Source organism: Ictidomys tridecemlineatus, chromosome 13 (assembly GCF_052094955.1).
Source record: "Ictidomys tridecemlineatus isolate mIctTri1 chromosome 13, mIctTri1.hap1, whole genome shotgun sequence".
NCBI classification, from domain to species: Eukaryota; Metazoa; Chordata; class Mammalia; order Rodentia; family Sciuridae; genus Ictidomys; species Ictidomys tridecemlineatus.
The window spans coordinates 38,928,053-38,950,450 of NC_135489.1; the positions used below are offsets into that span (position 1 = coordinate 38,928,053).

Here is a 22,398-nt window from a genome sequence, read left to right on the forward strand (position 1 = left end):
TAAATGTTTAAAATTATGATTTTCAAGTGTGTCAGTCACTGCAATGTTTTTGGCTTTTTCTTATTCCAAGGCTATACAAATACCTTTATCCCTTCCTAATAATTTTAATATTTTGTTGTTAACTTCTGCGTATAATATGTGGTAGTGACCTAGATATTGTATACTTTAAACTTATATTTTTTCAAAATTAAGAGGAAAGTGATTGGATGTGGTGGCACACTCCTGCAATCCCAGTGCCTTAGGAGGCCAAAGCAGGAGGATCATAAATTCAAAGCCAGCCTAAAAAAAAAAAAAAAAAAAAAAAAAAAAATTTACCTTTCTATGTCATCTAAGACCATGATTTTCCAACTGGAGGTTATCTCGGAATCACCTTAATGATCTTGTAAAAGTGCCAGATTGAATTTCAGTTTCAGTAGGTCCAAGGTGGTGCTGAGAATTTTCATTCTAACATATTTAATGCTGATGATCCCTGAGCCACACTTTGACTGCCCTGTCACCACCTCATCTAAGGTAGTGACTCTCATTTCTGGCTATCTGATAGAATTGCCTGGGGAGCTTTTACTATTCATGGGCCCAACCTGTAAATTTCTGATTTTGTTAATCTAACCTGAGGCCTAGGCACTTGTTCTAAAGAACAAATTCTTGAGTGATTCTGACCTTGCCAACTCTGCTGACAGAGATTTTTGTGGCCATATGTTTTTCATAACTTTGTTATTACAGCCTTGTTTTCCTAAAAAAAATGAGTGTTTCTGTCTGCAGTACTGAAACCACTGGGTAATGTTCTGTTGAAATATTGATTACAGTAATTTCTTCTTCATAATATGCATATTCAGGGATTTATGGTTTTAGGAAATCTTTCTGTCTTTGGTTTAGTTACCATTTTCTTAATTAGTGCTTTATGAGTGCTAATTAAACAGCTGTAAAGTGTCTGCCTGCCAGCCCCCTGGTGCTAGCATTCCACTCTTCTAGTCCTGCAGCTTATTGTAAGTACCTCTGCCCTGGAGCTCCGGGGATTGCTTCAGGGCTGCTGTGGCTGCCTTTCTGCCGACTTGGTGCTGTAACTGCTTTCTTCTGCCGTCCTTAAAGTCTTGCATTCTTTCACAAGGAAGATCACACTGGTTTGGCAGCCACTTTTTCAAGGCAGGCTTTCTTTCAGGCTACTAGCTTTGGGTCCAACCCCAATCAATCTCATGTCCAGGTAGTGGTGGCCAGGAGACTGGGTTATTTGGTAGAAAATAAGTCGATACATAGGTAACACTTGAGAAAGGGACCATGGGTACAACCAGCATAATGAGGATTCTGCCAAATTTTTTTTGCATAAGCCACCTAGGAGAGAGAGCCCCTTCACTGGTCATGTGACCTGTGCAAAGGGGAGCCTCAGTTTTTACCTGTCTGTAAAGTCTGAGATTATAATGCCATCTTTAGAGTGCTTGGATAAAGCACAGTACCTGAAGCTTGGTTGACATTCATTTAATAATCCCTTTTCCTTCTTCTTTGAATGATGGATCTAGATTTTACCATGAAAGGAATTGGAAACCAAGGAGAAATGTGTAGAGTTGTTTTTACAGTTAACTGAGCATCCTTAGTATTTTCTTTAATTAACAGGATATTTCCCGTTGATAATAGAAAACATAATAAAATACCTAATGTAAAATGTTGTATCACACACAATAACTGAATGTAATACCTTCTCAAATAGGAGAGGGAATTTATGTAAAGAATGAGATCCAGTTGGATGAAAAGCATTCAAGTATGAGTGATATTTAATTTACATATAATTACCAAAAGGGAAGTTAACTTAAAGTGCTTGAGGATCTAGCTGTCAATCCTTCATGATTTTTCTGTGTAGCATTGGGACTACCAGCACTGGTTTTCCATTCAGTTTGAGTTTTTCAAATTGAAATTAAGAATAAAAGCTTTTCATGGATTTCAACCGTTTGATATTTAGTATTAGTTACACTGTGAAATCTATTTTAATGTGTATTACTTATATGAAGAGTATGAGTGAATACTTCATTAACTAATATTATTTGCAGATTCTCTAGAGGGAAAATCCACTTTCAGCTTTATTGACTGTATGTAAGACTATTCCAACCAAGTAAAATAGAAATTTCATCCTATTTAGAGCAAAAAACATTAAGTGCTTTGCAAGGAAGTTTGAGTTTGATTTGTTGGGGTAAGGTAGAAATAGATGGTGTTAGCTGTGTGCTCTGCATTAAAATATATAGGCTTCCCTTACGTTTTCCTGTCTTCTAAATCTTATTCCAACAAATTACATTTGCAATGACATTTATATATGCTGTTCCTGCTGTTTGTGCAATAGTTGCCTTTATGGTTTAACCTGATAGTTCCTGTAGTTGCTTAGCTTCTGTATATAACAAAAGGTACAAGGGCTTTTTAAGGTGAATTTAAATAATTCAAATGCAAATCATCAAAGAGGGGAAAAATGGGCAAACTTCAGAAAATTCAACTACTGCTTCATATGACAAGCCATCATGCGTATGCTTATTGTAAAAAAACAGATGTGAGCTATTTTAGAGTAAAGAAATGATGGCTGAACAGCAGCCACCCAGCCATTCTGGGTATTCACAGGGGCAGGCAGAGGAGAAACAAAGCCGGGTAGGATCCTCAGGGTGCTGGCTAGAAACAGGCAACACACTGAGAAGGGCAGCTGCCACTGGGAAGGTAATAGATGAGGCTCAAGGAAGACAGCAGTAAGAGAGGGATACTGGAGCTGGGTCTTCAAGATAGCTCAGTGGGTAGCTGTGAAGGCCATCAGTACCTGAGGGGGCTATGTGTGTTCCTGCAACAGGGAGCGTGCTGCAGCCAGAGTGGGGTGTGTAAGTGGGGTGTGCAGGAGGCCACACTGCTCAGGGAAGTGCAATGCCCTGTGCAAAGCACTGTGTAAAGGCATCCCTCGGTGTCCATGAGCTGGGCTTCAGGGGGAGCGGAGCCCTGAGCTTGTATGCAGGGTTGATTTATGAGCCTGTGTGCATTTCTCTCAGATGAGAGCACACAGTTTTCAAAGGGTCTGGGGCAAAAAAGGTGGAACAAAACTCAAAGCAAAAACACTGTTGTAGGGGAATGGAAAACCAACAAAGGCTTTAGGCACATGAATGATGGACTAGGAATGTGCTTCAGAAAGATGATTCAGATGAGAACTGAACAGTGGATGAGTGTGGGGAAATTCTGGAATCAGGGACACCAGTGAGGAACTTCCTGCAGAGGTTAGAGAGGAAAGGACAAGGGCGTGAGCTAAGGCTGTGGTGTTGGAGAGGAAGAGGCACAAGAAAGGAGCTTCAGGGTGCCCAGGGCTAGATGTCAAGACTGACTGGGGGACTGGGGTTGATTTCTCGCTTCCTGACTTGGTGATGGTTGACTGAAAGAAGCAGCCCAGGGTAAACATCACAGGAATAGAATGAGGAAGTTAATGAGTTTGGTTGGGCATGTTTTGTTTGAAGTTCAGGAAAATTAACTTGGGGTCTGAATTTCATGGGCGAGATCTGGACTGCAGACAAGAGGAAGTGCAACTGGAAGAAGGCGAAGAGTGGGGCCCTAGGAGGAACAGCACTCCTGGGGCCGAGTCTTGTTCAGGAGAGAAAACCATCAAGACAGAGAGAAGTCAGAGAACAGTGTCCCAGGAGCCACTGAGAAAAGCATTTCAAGGAGAGATTGTTTCTTCTTCAAAGAAGCAGGTAGAATGAGCAACTGTGGAAAGGCAAGTAGGAAGCTAATGCAAGCAATTTTGTTTAGTCCACTGGGGTAAAAAGTCAAGTATTTAGTCCTGAAAAATGATCAGATGTATGTAACAACTAGTTGAAAAAAAAGTTTGGTAGGAAAGGGAATGAGGGTAAGGAACCTGGGAGGTGGGGCTCAGGGAAGGATTCCTCAGGAAGAGGTAGAGGAGCGTGGGTTGTAGACTTTATGGAGAGAAAATATTGGGAGAAGAGGGATGAGAAGGATAAGGGAGAGTGGCAGATGGGGAGTCCCTAGAGAACGTGACAGGAAAACAGAAGCTCCCTGAGGGTGAAGCTTTCCCTGTGGGAGAAGGTGGAAGCCCCCCCCCCCCAGGCCACATGGCAGTGCAGTGGAGGAGGTGTTGCTTCCCCCTCTGAGGAAGCGGGCGGTGCCACTGCGCATATGCAGAAGCAGCCAAGGAGGGAGGAACAAATATTGAGAAAGTTTTGATAGAAAAGAAAAGGGGAGTCAGAAAGCCCCCATGGAGGACCAAAGGCACACATGGTGTGACACTTGTTTTTGTTGAACATTTGCTATGTGTGTGGCCATACATGAAGTATCTCACTCTAAGGATGAGGTTAAAATTGTGCTAATGTGGTTTTCCTCAGTGCTGTTTTTTAGGTAGAGAATATAAGAATGGAAAGTATATGCTCCAGGGTAGGATTGCAACCCCTGTGTGGCAGGTCTGGAAAAGAGGGCGTTTAGGGTGATGGTAAGTATGTGGGTGCTATGACAGAGTGAAGGTCATAGAGCTTTGTTTCTTGGAGGGTGGTTCAGAGGTGACCTGTACCCAGATCAGCTGGGTTGCTTGTTAAAAATTCTGGCTTCTAAGCTGGGCACAGTGGTGCATGCCTGTAATCCCAGCGGCTTGGGGGGCTAAGGCAGGAGGATGGCAAGTTCAAAGCCAGCCTCAGCAAAAGTGAGGGGCTAATCAACTCGGTGAGAGACTCTGTCTCTAAAATACAAAATAGGGCTGGAGATGTGGCTCAGGGCTCGTGCCCCTGAGTTCAATCCCGCTACCTGCCACTCTTCCCCTACCCAGCCCCCAACTAAAAAAAAAAAAAAAAAAAAAAAAAAAAGCAGGCTTCTAACAGCCAAACCCCACACCTATAGCAAAAGTCTTAGTTCTTGGTTGCACACCATGGAATATACTTTATGTGATTTATGAATATAAGGAACCTATTGAAAAACTGCCTGGAAAGTTAGGTTCAGAATTTGAGCAGCTGAAACAAGGCCTAAGCCACCTTGTGAAGTGTCTCTTCTGTCCCTTGATAGAACTCATGGCTCCCACCAGCAGTGTTCAGGTCTGGAGATAGAAGTGCCACCATCTGGTGCCCCTAAAGGCACATGCTTCTGCCTCCAGTTCTCCTGAAAGATAGAGTTGCAAACTGCCCCTGTCCTCATGCCATTTCCTGCTGCACATTGGATATGCATGGCCTCATGAGTTCCTGCCAGAGGGGCTTGGAGAATGGGTTATGGTGTCTTCGTCTGGCAGGCAGGACTTGCATCAGCAGTTCAAGTAGCTGAAATGTACCCAGTTCAAGCTGATGGCTGCAGACATGACCCTGGGCATCTACTGACACAGGTGCTGATGAGGCTGGGGATCTACATTTTAAACAAGCATCCCCCCCCCACACACACCAGTAAGCAAACCACTTTATTTGGAGAATAGGTAGAGAGAAAAAGATGGAGATAAAGCAGAAAGGCCTCTATCTCCATAAGGCTGCAGAAGGAATCTCATGGAAGGCAAGTGGTGGGCAAGTGAAAGGAAAGGTTTATGAGAGGGTGTAGTGGTGGCAGAATTGAGAGGCAGTTGGTGCCAGGCAACGGTGATTGTTACTATATAGAAGCAGAGGTGCTGCTCAGGGGTGGTGCACAGGACGAGAAGGTTACCTGTCAGGAAACAGCTACATGGGGAAGGTGGTGTGACTACAGGCACAAACTTTAAAAGAGGGTGAATTTATGGAGGAAGGAAGTAAATGATGATTTGTAAAGTGCAGGTATGAGTCTGTGTAAATACGTATTTTGTGGCAGCCTTCAAAATTATAGACCTGGGAACGGGAGCACCTTTCACTGAGCACACATTAAAAGGGAAGAATATGGTATCCTTAAGATGAAGAACTTGAGAGGGCATTCCTGAAGGAACGTTGAGGGGCAACATATGGAAATTTCTTGGCAATTAAGTGGTTCAAAAACACATTTGGAAAGGCAGTAGGAGTCGATGATAAACTGTATTTTCTTGAAAGACACGTTGTTAATTTTATAATAGCTATTTGGGAACAAGAACGAAGCAGCACATTTCATGCACACATTACAGGGTATGTCTCTGTGTTAGCATGCTAAAACATGAATGGATGTGTCTCAGAAATCAGAGAGGGTAGAAATCTGGATTATGACTTTGAAGGAGATTGTCAGTTTTATTAGAGAGAGTAGGAAAACAATTTGAATAAGTTTAATGAAGGGTTTGAGGCCTCCAGGAGTGGACCAAGGGCTCATTGGTTAGATTGTAAGGCAGACAGAGAGCAAAGACCGTTGACTCCAAGGAACAGTTAGTCATTCAGAGTAAATCAAGGAGAACCACAAGGAAGGGAGGAAAACAGGTGTTAGGAACTGTGTGCTGTGGTCAGGTTAGGAGACAAGAGTCTGGGCAGTTTGGGGCTGTTATTTGGAGTCACCTACACATAGAACACCTTTTGCACAAGTGCCTTAAAAGACACATTTTAGCAACTGATACAAGGAATAGAAATGTAGGGAGGAGGGTAGAGTTTGGAAAGGAATGGACATGGCCAGCTTTGCTGTTCCCACTCACCCTGTGCCCAGGCCTGCACTTGGCACAGCCTGTGTTACTAAAGCCATCACTGTCTCAAGTTTAGAATGCTTGGAGGTTGGTCATTTAAAGAATAGTTGAGTAAGAAATCATTTGTTAAGCAGAAGCTTAAAATTCTAGAAATGGAGAGGCATAAGTAAAGCATTTGAAATAGATAGTTGCTAATGTTGGCTTCAAAGAGTACAGTAGGTGACCAATGGCAGGATGATTCATAACTGTTCTGCCTCAGAGCTCTACCCAGGAGGTAGCGTGGAGATGGGGGAGGGAACATGACATCTTATCATAAAAATTCAGCTCTGACTTTGGAGAGGAATTCATCTGAAGGGACATTTCTGGGGGATAGTCAGGTCTTTCATGCTGTCACCAGAGCTTTGGGCTGTGCACATTTAAAACCCTGAGGGCAAAACAGTGACATAGGCCAAAGAATTAGGCTTTTGATAACAAAAAATACAGGCCCTAGATTGAGTGAAGAAGCCATTTAAAACTGCTGATTTATAGAGAAAAGAACTCTTTGCCTACATGTTATATGCCTTAAATTTTACTTGAAAATGTACAAAGTATAGGCAATTTGTGTGTATTGAGGATTTGTTATTTTAAGAATAGTATTTTAATAGAAAAATCCTGAATCATGTCATGTGACACATTTTAATCCACACCTCAGTAAGCCTGCCACTTGGGCCCATGTATACCTAACAGGCCCAAGGCCATTATCATTTCATGTCTTACAAATTCAGAATTAGGAAATTATAATAATAAATGTTCCCACATAACCAGTAGCATAGCACATTATTTGCTCATGGAACAGCAGTAAAGCAGGTTGGCTTGGCTACCTGACTAACAGGTTGCCTAACCTTGTGTGGGAATCCCTGTTCTGCACCTTTACCCTCCAGAGAGGCTGCAGCTCCCCGACTCTCCAGACTCTCAGTTCTCGTGCTCTTTCCTTTCTGACCCCAGCACCACCTTCCAAATAGTGAAATTTAGTCCAGTAAATTATATTATTTACAGATTGGTCACACTACCAGGTAAAACAGCTTTCAGTCAATATATTTATTTTTGAACTTTAAATCTCCAAAGGAAGGAAGAAAGCACTTCTTCCTGGCTGAAGCTGTCAGATTTAGCACAGGTGGACTGTGAAGATGGGAGAGAAGGAGCCCTATGGAGCCCAGCGGATGCTCCCTCTTTAGTTGCCCTTGAAACCTCAGCTAGTGAAATCAGGGGGCTGGCTAGGCAAGTGGCTTTCTTTCCAAGTACCTTAAAGAAGGGTGTATGTTCTCCTGCTTCATTCACAGCAGTTGCTTTCAAATGCTTTCTTAAAGCACTGACACACTTCAACCCGAGGGGATATCCAATCTGTAAGAGAGGTGAAAGTGGCCTTGGTGGGGGACCTAAGTCCCCCGAGCCTCACAGACTTCCCAGGAGAGATTTTTTTTCCTACTGAAGGCAGTTTGGGGATAGCACATAACCACTAGCTTATCTGCTGAGTACTGCTTCTTGGCCCCCTCTTGTAGCATACCCTCTTCCCTTCCCTGGCCATGCACAGGATCTCCTCTTTTGAGTTGCTGCTGATACAGAAGGCCAACTGTATTTCATGTATGAATATAACCACCATGGGAGACAGGCATCACAGCCCTCGGACAGTGGAGGAAGCCAAGACAGAGGAAGATTAAGTAATTGTCCCAGTAGAAGCTGGGATTCAGCTTCCAGTCAGTCTGACTGCTTATTTAACCCTTGAGTTAAATACCTAGTGGTGGCCGTGCTTGTCTTGGGAAGTCTGCTTTCTTCCCCCACTTCCTCCCCAGCATAGCGATGTTGCTGTTACCACTGGAAGGACCACCCCAGTGCCACTGGGTCATTGTTGGTGTTCACCCAGCAGAATGTGAGGGCTCAGAGCAAGGAGCAACAAGCCCGTAGACACTGCTGTCAGACTCTGAGGGGTATGGATGGGGAGGCTGTCATAGGGAAGGTGAACTTAGGCACCTCAGGCGTCAGGAATAGCGAGGGACACAGGAAGCCCTCTCTGTTGAGGAGAAAGATAAAAGGCCCCTCAATTTGGCAGTGCCTGTGCATTGAAGATGGTAATTAAACTGCAGATGATGCTGGAGAAAACTGCTGACAATGATGATTACAGCTGTTGAAGCAATAAAGCTGGAAAAAAGAAAAAAAAAATTTGGATTAACAGTGCATAAAGATTGCCAGCTTCAGTTACTTACATGAACTGCTTATTATTTAGCCTAATCACTATCATTTTAGCAATCATGCATACTATTAAATGCATCAGATTTATTTGCGTGAATTTTATTTGATTACAGTGCTAGATTCTGTTTTTGTCAGCTGAGTCATGGTAGTCTGTATTTGTGTTGACTGATCACTCTTATATTTAACTTTCCCTTTCTTTCCAAGTTCATAGGTCTCATTCCATTACGTAAATTCGACCTTTCCAAGATTAGCTAGTTTGTATATATCTTGTTACACTCAGGGGTGGTATTTCATATAGGACCGTAAATTTGTCAGCAGAACAGGCAAACATTAGCAGATTGCAGTTATTTTTTTTCCGAGCTTACTCTTGGAATCATAGGCATTTGCAACTAAAATCACTTCTCTCTGGCATGCCTCCGTGCTACTGATGGTCCTGCCTAATCAGAAGGAAATGGAATGGGAAGAGAGGCCATTATAAAAACATTGTAGAATGTACCGTAGCAGGAGGGAAGGGGCTCTCTGGAGAGGAACTGAGTGTTTTTTGTGTGAAACCATGGCCACAAGAGGCTCAGAAGACTTGACACGGGAAACCTCAACATTGGTTGGTTTGTATTTTATGAGATGAGGAACTTGGATGGAAGAATTTGGCCCAGAGGGAATTCTAGAGCAATTTGTACCTATGTGGGCATTAACAGTTTGGCTGTAAAAAGACTATTGTGGTTTTTATCCTACCTAGCCTTCATTGGAAACACCATGGACAGTATTGCTTTGAAGGGGCATAGTGATCATGCAGCTGTTTTAATGCTCAGGCAAATATACAGAGCTTCCTGTATCAGTTTTTGACTGAGTGGAAGGAAAAAATTTTTCCATCAAGATTCATTCCTGTTTCAAAGGGGTACATTAGAGCACTATTAGTGAAAAGAATCTCCAGTAATATATATTTGTTAATTTGGTGAGTGAGTACTAGTTAGACCAGGAACATCTAGAAGTCCCTGGTTTTTCAGTTTTGGGGACCAAGAGGACTGATACTCAAAATAAGTGGTATTTGCAAATATCTCCTCTTAAGAAATGTCAGTAGCAGGGGTATACCTCAGTAGTAGAGCATATGTTTAGCATGCAAGAGGCCCTGAATTAAATCCCCAGCACCAAATAAATAAATAAAAGAAATGTCAGTAGATAATTGTGACAATTGCTAACATTTATTGATTTTTACCTGGCACTGTACTTGATCTCACAGATCACAGTCCTCTCTCAGTATCTGAGGGGAGTGGTTTCAGGAACATCCCTATCCAAAATATGAAAATCCTTCTATAGAAATGGTATAGTATTTGCTTGTAATGTACACACATTCTCTTTATATATACCAAAACAAGATTACATATCATACTAAAAATAATGGAAATGCTCTGTAGATGGTTGTCATGCTGTATCGTTTAGGGAATAATTACAAGGGAAAAAAAGTCTGTGCATGATCAGTGCAGATGCAATTCTTTTTTTTCCCCTGTAATGTTTAAATGTTTAAGATTATTGAATCTGTGGCTGTGAAACCTGGCTGATACAGAGGGCCAGCTGTATTTAACGTAATGGATATAACCACAGTGGGAGACAGGCATCCCTGCACTCCCTGACAGAGGAAGAAGCCCAGGCAGAAATATTAAGTTATTGTCCCAGTAGAAGCTGGGATTCAGCTCTCAATCTGACTACTTATTTAACTCTCAAGTACTGTTTCATTTGTGTCCCCTATGCTGAAAAGGCTACACCTAAAAATAGTTCTAAAACACTTGAATGGTTGTTAAATTGCAACAATATGCTATAACAACATGAAAACATTTTTAAAAAAAAATACTAAATATCCAGTATATTACTTAAAAGCAAAAGGTTAGATAAAGAACTTGACTTTCTTTGGGGTGGCCATATGAATTGTCAGCTGAAAGTGAAAGGTGCTACTAATAATTATGTGGTGAAAACAGTAGTAGACCTTACTGTGTTAGTAACTAGATTATACCATCATTGTTTGTCCTATGTGCATCTTAGAGGCAAAAATATATATTAAAATCATTTTTCATGTTTTTGACTTCTAGGGGGATTCCTCAGTGTCAATGTAAGTGAAGTCAGTTTTGATGAAGTTCACCAGTTGTTCTCTAAGGATTTGGATATTGAGCCAGGAGGTCACTGGAGGCCAAAGGACTGTAAACCCAGATGGAAGGTGAGTTTTTGTTTTTGTTTTTTTAAAAATAATGTAATTATTACTATGTATTTGAAAAAATTTGCACTTGGTTCAAAATATATAGTAGAATATCATTAACTGTTGATAAATTCAGTGTTTAATGCATAGGCATTTACGGTTCCACTGTGATATAACAATGTTACTTGTGAAGACTGTAAATGTTCCTGTGCACATATAAAACATATGCTTATGTGTTCAGTCCCTAGGAGTCCACAGTAAAAAAAATACATCACTTGAATTTGACTTGGAAGACAGATTTTTTCCCTCCTTTTTGGTTGGTTCTTTTTTTTTTTTTTTCCTTTCTGTTTGGAAGGGAGGCTGAGTTCTCTGCCTCCTGCAGGTGCCCCTAATAACTATAGACCTGCAAGCATAGCCCCACCAACTCCTGGATCTATGAGAACTCACTGGGAGGATATGAATATCCTGATTTTCAGTTGTGTCCAGCATTGCCAAGTTGTTTCTCAGAGTCCTTAATCCCAAGGAGGCCACTCGTAGGTCACTGCAGAACTTGAAAGGGAGGACTTTGGGTTCTTCACTTGTTTCAGAAGATAGAGAACAAGCATTTGGTTTTTTGATATGTCAGAATTCTATTTAATGTTTTGTTTGAAAATCTGTAAGGGGATAGGTCTGCCTCTTCTGCTCTTAAAATTTTTGAAAACCCTGATTTAGGATTTCTCTCAATACTGTGAAATTGTTGTTATGTTTCAGTAGGAAATGGCACTTGTGTAATTCATATGAGAACTACAGGTTATTAAGTCAAATTATATCCTAAAAGAATGTGCTATAACCTTAGTCTGGGAATAGTTTTCAGCTTCTCTTTTAAAATATTAATAGAATTCTATCATTTTTTTTTCAGAAAGCAAGTTTTATTTATTCCCCCCCACAACATCCTTGCCAACATTTATTGTTATTCGTATTCTTTTTTTTTGCATTACAATTCTTATTACACATATATAGCACAGTTTTTCATATATCTGGTTGTATATTAGAATTCTAACATTTGAATGTTAGTCCCTACCCCCAACCCCTGCCCCCAAAAGTCACTGGTATTGATAGAATTATTTGTTGTTAGACTCATGAAAAAGATCCTCTGTCTTCATTGACCTTGAACTCTTTGTGTCTAGGAATGCATAAAATTTATATCTGCATCCCTAATGCAGACCATATTGTTTTGTACAAGGTAGAAGCGAAACAGTTTTATTGCATTGACTTCATGAGACTAATAAATGCCTCTCTGGCTTTGCTACAAGTGATTAAATAAATGCTCCCCTTTCTCATTGCCTCAAACAAGTTGTGAATCTGCTTAAATGGATTTCAGTACAATTTTTTTTTTGCAAAGTATTCTATTTTTATAATTGCCTCATGCCATTTTCCAAGATCAGATTCATTGACTGTATGAAATATAGCCTAATTTACATACATTCCACTTTTTTAAAATGTTCTAGGCAAAAAAAAATGTTTTTATTACTTGAGTCATGAGTGTATATATTGAATGCTAATGGAATAAAAAACACCCAATTATCAAGGATTTGGAATGCCATGAGGGTTGATGTTGAGACATGAATAAGATTTATAATGTACCCTTCTGGTGGGCACTGTATATCATATTAGTGTGATAATTGGGGATTGGAAAACTTGAGATTTATTGTCCTTTTGCCTATGGTCCATACCAGATAGATTTTAAATTTTATAACACTTACAGGCATAAAGAACCAGATAACTGTTTGGTGCTGCTTACCTATACAGAGACCAGGAATATAACTTTTAGTCCAAGGTCCCTTAAGGATGGTTCCAAGCCATCTGTTTCAGAACTCCCCAAGGCATTCAGTGAAAATCCAGGTTCTTGAACTTAGTCCTGAGATACTCTGACTCTAGTAGTGGCAAGAACCTGCATTTTAAAATCAGTGCTACCAGTTTGGGAACTGTTCCTGTAGGTATTAGAAACAAGGAGGAAGAGGCAGGCAGAACTGAAAATACCACAGGAGAATGAGGGTATCCCTTTCTCTAGTCTAACTCAGTGGCAAATAGCTAGATGTGCCCTAAACTAACCTCATCTAAAACCACGTTGTTTAAGGGCACATAGTTGGTCATGTGCTTTAAGTTTTGAAAGTGGGACAAAAACTTGGTGGAAGAAATTTATGTGGTAGACACCTTTCTTACCTCTTCATAGCATGTTTGGGAGAAAATAAGAAAGGATAAAATCAGTGCATAAATTCAGTAAGATTAGTGGTTTGAAGGTGGGAACAAACTGAATGGGATAATCATGCTTGAACAAGAGGTGGTGAGGAAAGTTTTGGGAGGATGAAATGATGTTCTTACAGAAGACAATGACCAGATGTTCTCTACCTCCGCTGGGGTTGTATCAACAGAATGGCTCACACAGCAAATTAGGGCACAGAGAAGGATGAATGTCCTGAAAGAAAGGCTATTAAACCTTAAAATAAATGATCCCAGAACACTGAGGTCTTTTTCTAGATAATGAATTTGTAAACTGTTGAGAATGTCATTGCACAGCTACGAGGGGCATGCCAAATGAATTTTTAAGATACTATCTGGCTTTATTTTAATAAAAAAAATCTTAGCTTTAGGCATATTGTTTATAGTCTTTGGCATCTCATTATAATTTGGACACTTATTTACTATTAAATATCAATTTAGCTTATTTGAATTTGCCAAGACATTTGTAATTTCTTTCTCTATCTCAGTTAACTTCTAAGATTTAAAAAAAAAAAAAAGTTCTTGGTACTTTAAGTGCTTCATTGAGGAATTTACTGTATTAAGGATTACAACTTTGCCTTTGTTGATTCTTACGTTCAACTTACCAGTTAGCCTAATTGTATTTAATTAATACAGATTGTGGCCATTTGGTAGCTTCCTTTCAATAGCTGTAATTTGCCTTAAGCACTTTTATAGCCCATTCACATTATGTCGTAGGCAGCCAACTTGTGGCCAAGAACAAAATCAGGAAGGGCAAGCTCTTCCCTTATTTTACTAATCATTTCCTGTATTAAGAGTAGCCTCTGAACTGATTTAGGAATCCCTTGAATATTCCAACTACACTTAAGCACATTAGCAAGTCCAGGCAGCCATACAGAGGGGACAGAGCTGGTGTCTTGGATATTGGGCCAATATTGCTGTAGCAGTCTCTCAAGGTCCATAGTCTCCTGAGCTAAGATATACATAATTGGATATATAATAGGAGTGGAAACCACAATAGTGCTGGCAGGGACATATATTAGAATCTTTTTTTTTTTTGAGAGAGAGGGAGAGAGAGAATTTTTTTAATATTTATTTTTCAGTTTTTGGCAGACACAACATCTTTGTATCTGGTGCTGAGGATCGAACCTGGGCTGCACGCATGCCAGGCGAGCGCGCTACCGCTTGAGCCACATCCCCAGCCCCAAATATTAGAATCTTTTTAGTTCCTACTACCTACCCAATAAAAAATCATATAAACAAGAGAACATTAGTGTCCAAGCAGCCCTGATCCTTTTTTTAGAATTTTGGCCCATTTATGATTCTGATAATACAGAATGATGGATAAATATCACTGTTTTTCTTTTTTCCTTTTTGGTGCTGGGGATTGAACCCTGAGCCTTGTAGTGCATGCTAAGAATGTACTCTCTCTACCTTGAGCTATATACCCCCAGCCTCAATGTTACTGTTTTTGGTTGATGATATCTAATGTTGCCCTGATTTTATAAGTAGGGTTCTGTAAACTTAGGAATTCTCAATTATTTTCATGTGTTCATTCATTAGTAAAATTTAATTAGTTATGGGAAAATTTTAATCAATTCTAGATTTAATGTTCTTATATAATTTTCCAGTATAATCAGTTTAGATTGTATTAAAAAATCCAGAATATAGAGTGATACTGTGGTATCTTAGTTACTTATAATTTACTGTTAGATTCTTTGAAAAGCTAATAATTTCAGAATTTATAATCTATAGAAAATTTGTTTTAATTCCAAATTTTATTAGAAAATTCACAGATTTTAGTAAAACTAACCTAGCTCAGAAATTGCTAAGGAAAGTAACTTAGAAAACATTTTAGCTTTTTTTCAAGGGGGAAAATCTGAACTGTAAAAAAAAAACTGTAAAAAAAAAAAAAAACTTGTATGACGAAGGTTGGGTCCAAGAGAGAGGATTTGAGTAAGTGATGTTTGATATTTTTTAACTTACTCTCATGTAGTAGTTAACACCTTTTATGTAGGTGACTTTTTTTTATGGATTCCAAGTAATTTACTTTATTTTTAATTTTTTTTTGGTAGTCCTGGGGCTCCAGCCCAGAGCCTTGCTCATGATGTGCAGGCATTCAACCACTAAGCTAAATCTCCAGCTCATTTTTTTCATATTAAAGGAAAGACTGATGTACTTAGAAACCATTTGTGTTTTCATATGCATGTTTTTTTCTTCTACTTTTTGGGTGAGCGCAAATTTCTTTGGTTTATACAGGACAGACTTCTTTATTTTTTGTACAGGGTGTCAGATCCTTTTTGTTAAGCTTAACATTTTAACATAATTTTAATTGCATTTTAAACTGTTGATGCTACCACTAAAATAAATTTACAAATATATCAAAAGCTTAATTTGTGCCTTTTGATTAAGTGAAAAATAGTAATTGTCAAACTCAATGTATATTTTGTGGTCCTATTAGATATGGTTGAGTTCTGTAGTGCACTGTACATATTTATGGGGTATGGCGTGAAGATTCAATATGTATGCAATACATAAGATCAAATCAGGATAATTAGCATTTCTATATCCTTATAGGTTTGTTGTTTCTTAGTATTTAGAGACTAGAAACTCCTTTTCCCCAGTTCATCATAAAATACATGATTGATTGTTTCAAACTATAGTCATCCTGCTACACTCTAGAACAATAAATCTCCTTCCTCTTATCTAAGTGTACTTGGTACCCATTTCTAACCTCTCTCTATCCCCTGCACTTCCTAACTTTTAGTAACCACTGTTCTTTCTTCTTTGAGATCAACATTTTCAGGCTCCACATATGAGAACATGAGATTTTTTTCTTCTGTGCCTGGCATTTTTCACTTCACATAATGTCCTTCACAGGATTTTTTTGTTTATGAACTTGAAGACCTCAAAGTCACTCTTGCCACATCCCCGTTCCTTCACTCCTCATGTGCAACATAACTGAATCCTCTTAATTTATCTCTTAAATGTTTTGAGAACTCACGTACCTCTCCTCTCCTCCTCCCTCACCTTAGTTCAAGCTGCCATTCCCTCTTGCCTCAGCTGTTGCATTCATTTCTTAACCGGCTCCCTGAGTCCGGCTTTGGTTTTCTCCAGTCTGCTCCTTATGCTGCCACTGCAGGAGTCTTGGTAACGACAAAATTGAATTTTTCACTCTCTTAAAATCTTTCAATAATTTTCTGTGATGTTGTAGGACAGAATGGCTTTAGAGCCCATCTGTACCTCCCGGCTTCCTAAAACCATAAGTAGCATGAGGTGAGTGTGTGTGCTCACTCTTCTGTCTGGTGAGAACATTCACGAGGGTATGAGTCTGAAGCCATCAGAATTTTTTTTTAAAGTATTTATTTTTTAGTTGTAGTCAGACACAATACCTTTATTTTATTTATTTATTTATTTTTTGTGGGGCTGAGGATTGAACCCAGGGCCTCGCATGTGCTAGGTGAGTGCTCTACCATTGAGCCACAACCCCAGCCCAGCCATCAGAAAATTTTAAGGATCTGTTTTATCTTTACCTTCAGGATTTGCTGCTGTATTTATTTACAATTGTGACTCTTTTGTTTTAAAGGTGGCAGTTCTCATTCCTTTCCGTAATCGCCATGAACATCTTCCAATTTTTTTCTTACACCTGATTCCAATGCTTCAGAAACAGCGCCTGGAATTTGCCTTTTATGTCATTGAACAGGTGAGAATATTTTTCAAAATAGCCAAAATGTTAATATTTTTCAAAACTTAAACTCTTAGATATGGCTTGATTAAAAATGTTTAGCTATGATTAATGAGGTAGTACAAATAATTTGGTCTCATAGTTAAATAAAATTATATTTTGGATTTTTTTCTCTTGTAATTATTATAATTTTCTTGTAATAATTTTAACATCAGATGAATTGACAAGCAGTTATGTTTGACTTTAGTATGATAGCTATGGTATATTTTAATGACATTATAAATATTGTATTATCATACCATTATTTTCAAATAACTATATAGCTGATTTTTGTAGGATTAATATTCCTTTGACTCATACTATTGTCCAGTTTTATGTGTTCATTAGGTTTATGATTTTTGTTTATTCCTGAAAACTTTGTGGAGTTTCACATAATTGAGAAATGGCTTATTTTTTGATGCAAACTGTTCATGAGTGCTTAACTTGTGTATTGCTTCTGGACTCAGTGGGTGCACACTGGAATGTAACTCAAAGTCCTGTTCCACATTGTACTGAGGCACTCTAGGATCACCTGAGATGCAGTCATAGTATTTAATTTTGAAAGAGCATTTCTGCTTTCTGAATTTAAATACAGAAAATGAAGGATAAGGTCTTTTATTGTGATTTTTGTGGAGTAGTTGTTGACTAACCCTGAAAATTAATGAATCAACTTTATTAGGTAATCAAGGGTACCTGAATGAAAGTCAGGTACTAATCCTTAAAAAAAGTGGTATACATTGAACATTTGCTGTTCTGTTTTTGTATTGTTTGAAAGTCATCTTTCCTAGTAGAGGAATTTGGTCTGTCTCTGTTGGAGCCATACATATTTAATTTGCTAACCTTGCTTAGCCTGGCGTTAGCAGCAGAGCACTAGCCTTTCCAGTGGATAGACACATCTCAATAGCTGACAAGTAAATAGGCATCCAGTGAACTGACAGGTCAAAAAGCCACACATTGCATAGAGGTCCAAACCATGTGATGCCCAGGATTACTTCCAATTCAGAGATTCCATGATTCTTTTAGAAATAGAAATAACCAGAAGAGAGTGGATTTAGCAAATAATGGCAAAACCAAAAAAGTTTATTCTAAATGTTTTGAACAGATATTATTAAAGCTAAGTAAATAATATTCCCTTAACATGGTTTACACGGAATTGAAATGACCTTGACCTGATTTTATAGTCTGTGTCTTTGTTTAAAGGCTGTGAATTATAAGCATAATGAAAGAATTTAGTTAATCTGTGTTCCTCTTAAATGTGCATAAAATCATGTTTCAAAAATCTAAAAAAAGGTGTGATAACACTTGAAGACCATGTCTCTTTGCCAGCTTATACCACTTTTAACATTGTTACCTCGTCTGTGTGTGATGCATCAGAATTTATATTCATGTACACTGACCTTTTGAATTGCTCTATGTCATTGCCAGCACTTGGCACGTTAGAGTACATGTAGTAGTAACTTATTGAAGTTTTAATTAGTGTTTCCCTCATGACGTCGATCACCTTTTCATATACTTATTTGTTATCTGGGTATATTTCTTGGAAAGTTTCTTTTTAAATCTGTGCCTATTTTAAAATTGGATTGTCCTCTGATTGAGTTTGTAAGAACTCCTTGTGTTTTCAACTGTCTTTTGTAAGACATAGTTTTGCAATTATTTATCTTTAGTCTGTGGCTTGGCCTTTTATTTTCTTGACAGTGTCTTGTGAAAAGTAAAAGATTTTAATTTTGATGAAGTCCAGTTCAATTTTTTTTTATAACTTATGCTTTTTGTTTTGTATTTGTGAAATTGTGTTCTAAGATTTTCTGTGTTTTCTTCCTGAAGTTTATAGTTGTAGCTCTTTGAATTAGACTACTCCATTTTGAGTTAATCTTTATATATGGTAATCCATTTTTTAATATTTATTTTTTAGTTTTAGGTGGAAACAATATCTTTATTTTTATTTTTATGTGGTGCTGAGAATCGAACCCAGTGCCTCATGCATGCTAGGCGAGTGTGCTACCACTTGAGCCACATCCCCAAACCCCATATTTTTTAATATATGGCTATTTAGTTATTTTATCACTGTTTATCAGAAAAGATTAGCTTTTTCTCATTGGCACCTTTGTTGAAAATGAGTTAACATACATGTATCATCTGTGAGGTCTATTTTCTGATCTCTCTGTTCGGTTCTCTTGAATCTGCTTGTCAAAGGGACCTGCTAGGATTTATTTTCCTGTTTTTCTATAGGTAAATAATAGAATAATAGACAAAGTAGTCTAGTGATATTGCTATTTTTTTCTTTTTATTAGCAGATACTCAAATTTTTATTCCTAAGTTAGTTTTTCCTCTTTGTGTTTAAAAAAATATTTAATTATTTATTTATTAGGGTGTAGATGGTCACAAAACAATGCCTTTATTTTTATGTGGTACTGAGGATCAAACCCCAGTCCCGCCCGTGCTAATCAAGCATTCTACCACTGAGCCACAATCCCAGCCCACCTCCTTTGTGTTTTATTGGTTGATTCCAAATCCCCCCCCCCAACTTCCCCAACTTTTTTCCACTGCTTTTCTTCTCTGGAGTAGTTGGTATTTAGTGTAACATATTTTTGTGTATGGAAATCATCCTTAAGTTTTCTTCCATTTGTGTATAATGTTGTATATCATGTCTGGGTACTTTTTAAATTTTTAAACATATTTTTTTAGTTGTTGGTAGAACTTTTTTATTTATTTATATGTTGAGTGCTGAGAAATGAAGACAGTGCCTCTCACATGCTAGGTAAGCATTCTATCACTGAGCTACAGCCCCAGCCCCCTGGGTACTTTTTAATGTAACAACCCATCTATGAAAATTTAACTTCTTGATAAAAAGTCAGAATTTTCCTCTACTTTTTTTGTCAGCCTTAGTTGTGGATTTCTAGGTCAGTGTTACCAATTGTGAGTCCCCCCATCCTTTTTTTAACTTTATATTCCCCATCATGTACTTGGACAGAACATAGATGTCTTTGTGTTTTTCAAGGCATATTCATCATTACTTGGTGTATTTTGTGTATGCAAGGAAGACATCTTTGCAAAACAGCTAAGATCTATACTTTTACTTCAAAGCTAAGCCTGAATCTCAGCCTTGATCAATATTAATTCGGGACCACATGTTTGATAATGTGTGGTTCTGACTAGAAATATCTTCACATATCTACGCATGAAGTAGAAGAATATTTTTTTTATTTTTTTATTTTTGCTGGATGGATGCCCAGGAGAAGTGCTAAGAAATTGAAGAGCAGCTCAGAAACCCGAGTTAAATAAGGAGGATTGTGAATGGGTTTACCTCTTCTCCTTTCCAGACTCCAAAAATGGAAGTGAAAGAAAAAAAATGTTTTAAACCACAGGGGCAGAGAGATTGGGAGTAGGTGATGGAACTGACTGCTTCCCCAGAAGCAGAGAATGTTGAGAACCAGGTTCTTGTAGGGGGCGATTGTGACCAGAATGGAGTCAAACCTTTGCTCTTGAGAAATAGGCTGAAGTCCTGGGCTGTGGCGAGAGGAGATGGTTTAGAAGTCTGATTACAAAACAGTGAGAATCCCCAGTTTCCTGGCTTTGCTTTCAGTGCTAGGTGTTTACTCTCTTATATTCTATACAAAATGAGGAGTTTATCCTCTGGAGATATGAGCAGCTCCTGACTGTTGACACAGCTGTGTTGTGGGGCCTAAACACAGTGGTCAGTCAGTCTGCAGGCTGATGCCAGGGACCCTCAGGTCTTTCCCCTGTCTTAACTTTTTAAGCCAGCTCTCGGGTAGGAATTCCTCTACCCTTCAACTGGGGCAGGCCATGGGTGGTGGTGACTTCATCAGAGAAATAGATTAGGCCCAGGAAGAAGATTCCAGATCTAAAATTTGGAGGTCTCCAAAGGAACAGGACAGCTCATCACTGTCACCTCCCTGCAGCCCGTTCTCCTTCATTCAACAAAGAGGGTACTGCGGTGCTCACACCAGATAAGGTCCCATTCTGTTGGTGAGGAAAGAGTAGATAATTTTGTGTCAGGTGGATGGAGGGCGCAGGAGAGTAGGGAGAGGTGTGTCCTTATCGAGAGAGTTTTGAGAAGGTGAGCTCAGAGCGTCCTGAATAATACAAAGTAAAGGAGCAGGTAAGGGCTGGAGGAAGCTTAGCATGTGGATTGCTCTGGGAGGTCAGTGTCACCGTAGCATCCAGTGATGTCAGAAAAGTGGGTGAAAAGCTCTTAGGGAAGGGCTTAATAATCAGGTCAGGGTGAGGACTTTAATTATTCTGTGTGAGGTATAAGATGCCGTGGGCTATGAGTGAAGAAATGACATGATTGAACTAGTGTTTTTAAATACTGACACTGCGTGTTGTGTAGAGAATAAGCTACGAATGGGACGGGGCAGAAACAAGGAGAGGAGTGAGAAAACTTGAGTAGTCATCCAGGTAGGAGAGATGATGATGACTTGGGCTCTTGTGGTAGTGGTGAGCAGCAGTCAGGTTTGGGCTGTGTTGGTTTAAAAGTGTTATTATTTGCTGATAAGTTAGACATGAAGTGTGAGTGATGGACCGTCAGACATGATGCCCAGGTTTTGTCTTGCACAGGGAAGGACATTGCTGTTTGCTGAGCAGCAGATGTGAAGGATGCTGGAAGAAGGGCAGTGGAGATTAATTGTTTTAGTTTGGTTTAGGGGTGTATGTGGTGTTGGTCAAGTGGGGTTGCAAACAATTCTTGGGTACATAAGTGGAGATTCTGTTAGTTTTGCAGTGCCTTAGTTTCCAACATGATTAGGCAGCCAAGGGTCCCAGTTTTTGAAGAAATCTTCCACTACAGAGACAAAACCAACCAATAAAAGGGAGCATGGAAAATAGAGATAATCAGAAAAGATCCTTAAGGTGGTGGGAGGGTCAACACAACTCATAGTTAGAATCTACAGAGACCAAAGGAAAGATAATGAAAGATAATCTTAATCAAAAACAGGACATCATAAAGAACAATCAGAGTAAGAGTATTTTTGAAGATAAAAGATGTGATAAAAAAAAAAACCAAAAACTTTGAACAGAATAGCTGGAAGATAAAATAATGCTTAAGATTGAACCCAAAGGTAAGAAAAGAGGAGGATCTAAGAGTACCTGTATATTTTGGGGATAACTGTCCTCTAAGAGGGTCTGGGAGTAAGAGTGAATTGCTTGAGGAACCACATTCTGTGGAAGTGGGTTTTGAGGGGAGGTCATAAAAGACGGCACTGCTTGTGTCTTGCTGTCTTGGATCACTTGCTCTCGGAGAAGCCAGCTGTTATGTCATGAAGGTGCTCAGATAATCTGAAGAAGAAATGACCTGCCTGCAACCTGGCGCCAGCCATGTGAGTGAGCCGCCTCAGAAGTGGATCCTCCTGCCTGAGTCAAGTCTTCCCGCTGAATCCCTGAGCACTTGGGAGTAGAGATGCGGCTCTCTTCTCTGCTCCCAGAATTCTCTCTCTAGAGAAGTAGTCAGCATAATAAATGACTGTGCCCCCGACC

General features: G+C 39.2%; 1 protein-coding gene across 1 annotated transcript in view; it reads left to right on the forward strand.

Moving 5' to 3' along the window:
- Positions 1–22,398, forward strand: part of B4galt6 (beta-1,4-galactosyltransferase 6) — a 57,486-nt gene that overhangs the window by 25,115 nt on the left and 9,973 nt on the right. Inside the window, exons 4-5 of the mRNA XM_005337458.5 lie at positions 10,843–10,967; positions 16,771–16,887. Of these exons, the coding sequence (XP_005337515.1) occupies positions 10,843–10,967; positions 16,771–16,887 (242 nt within the window). The remainder of the gene's footprint in view (positions 1–10,842; positions 10,968–16,770; positions 16,888–22,398) is intronic.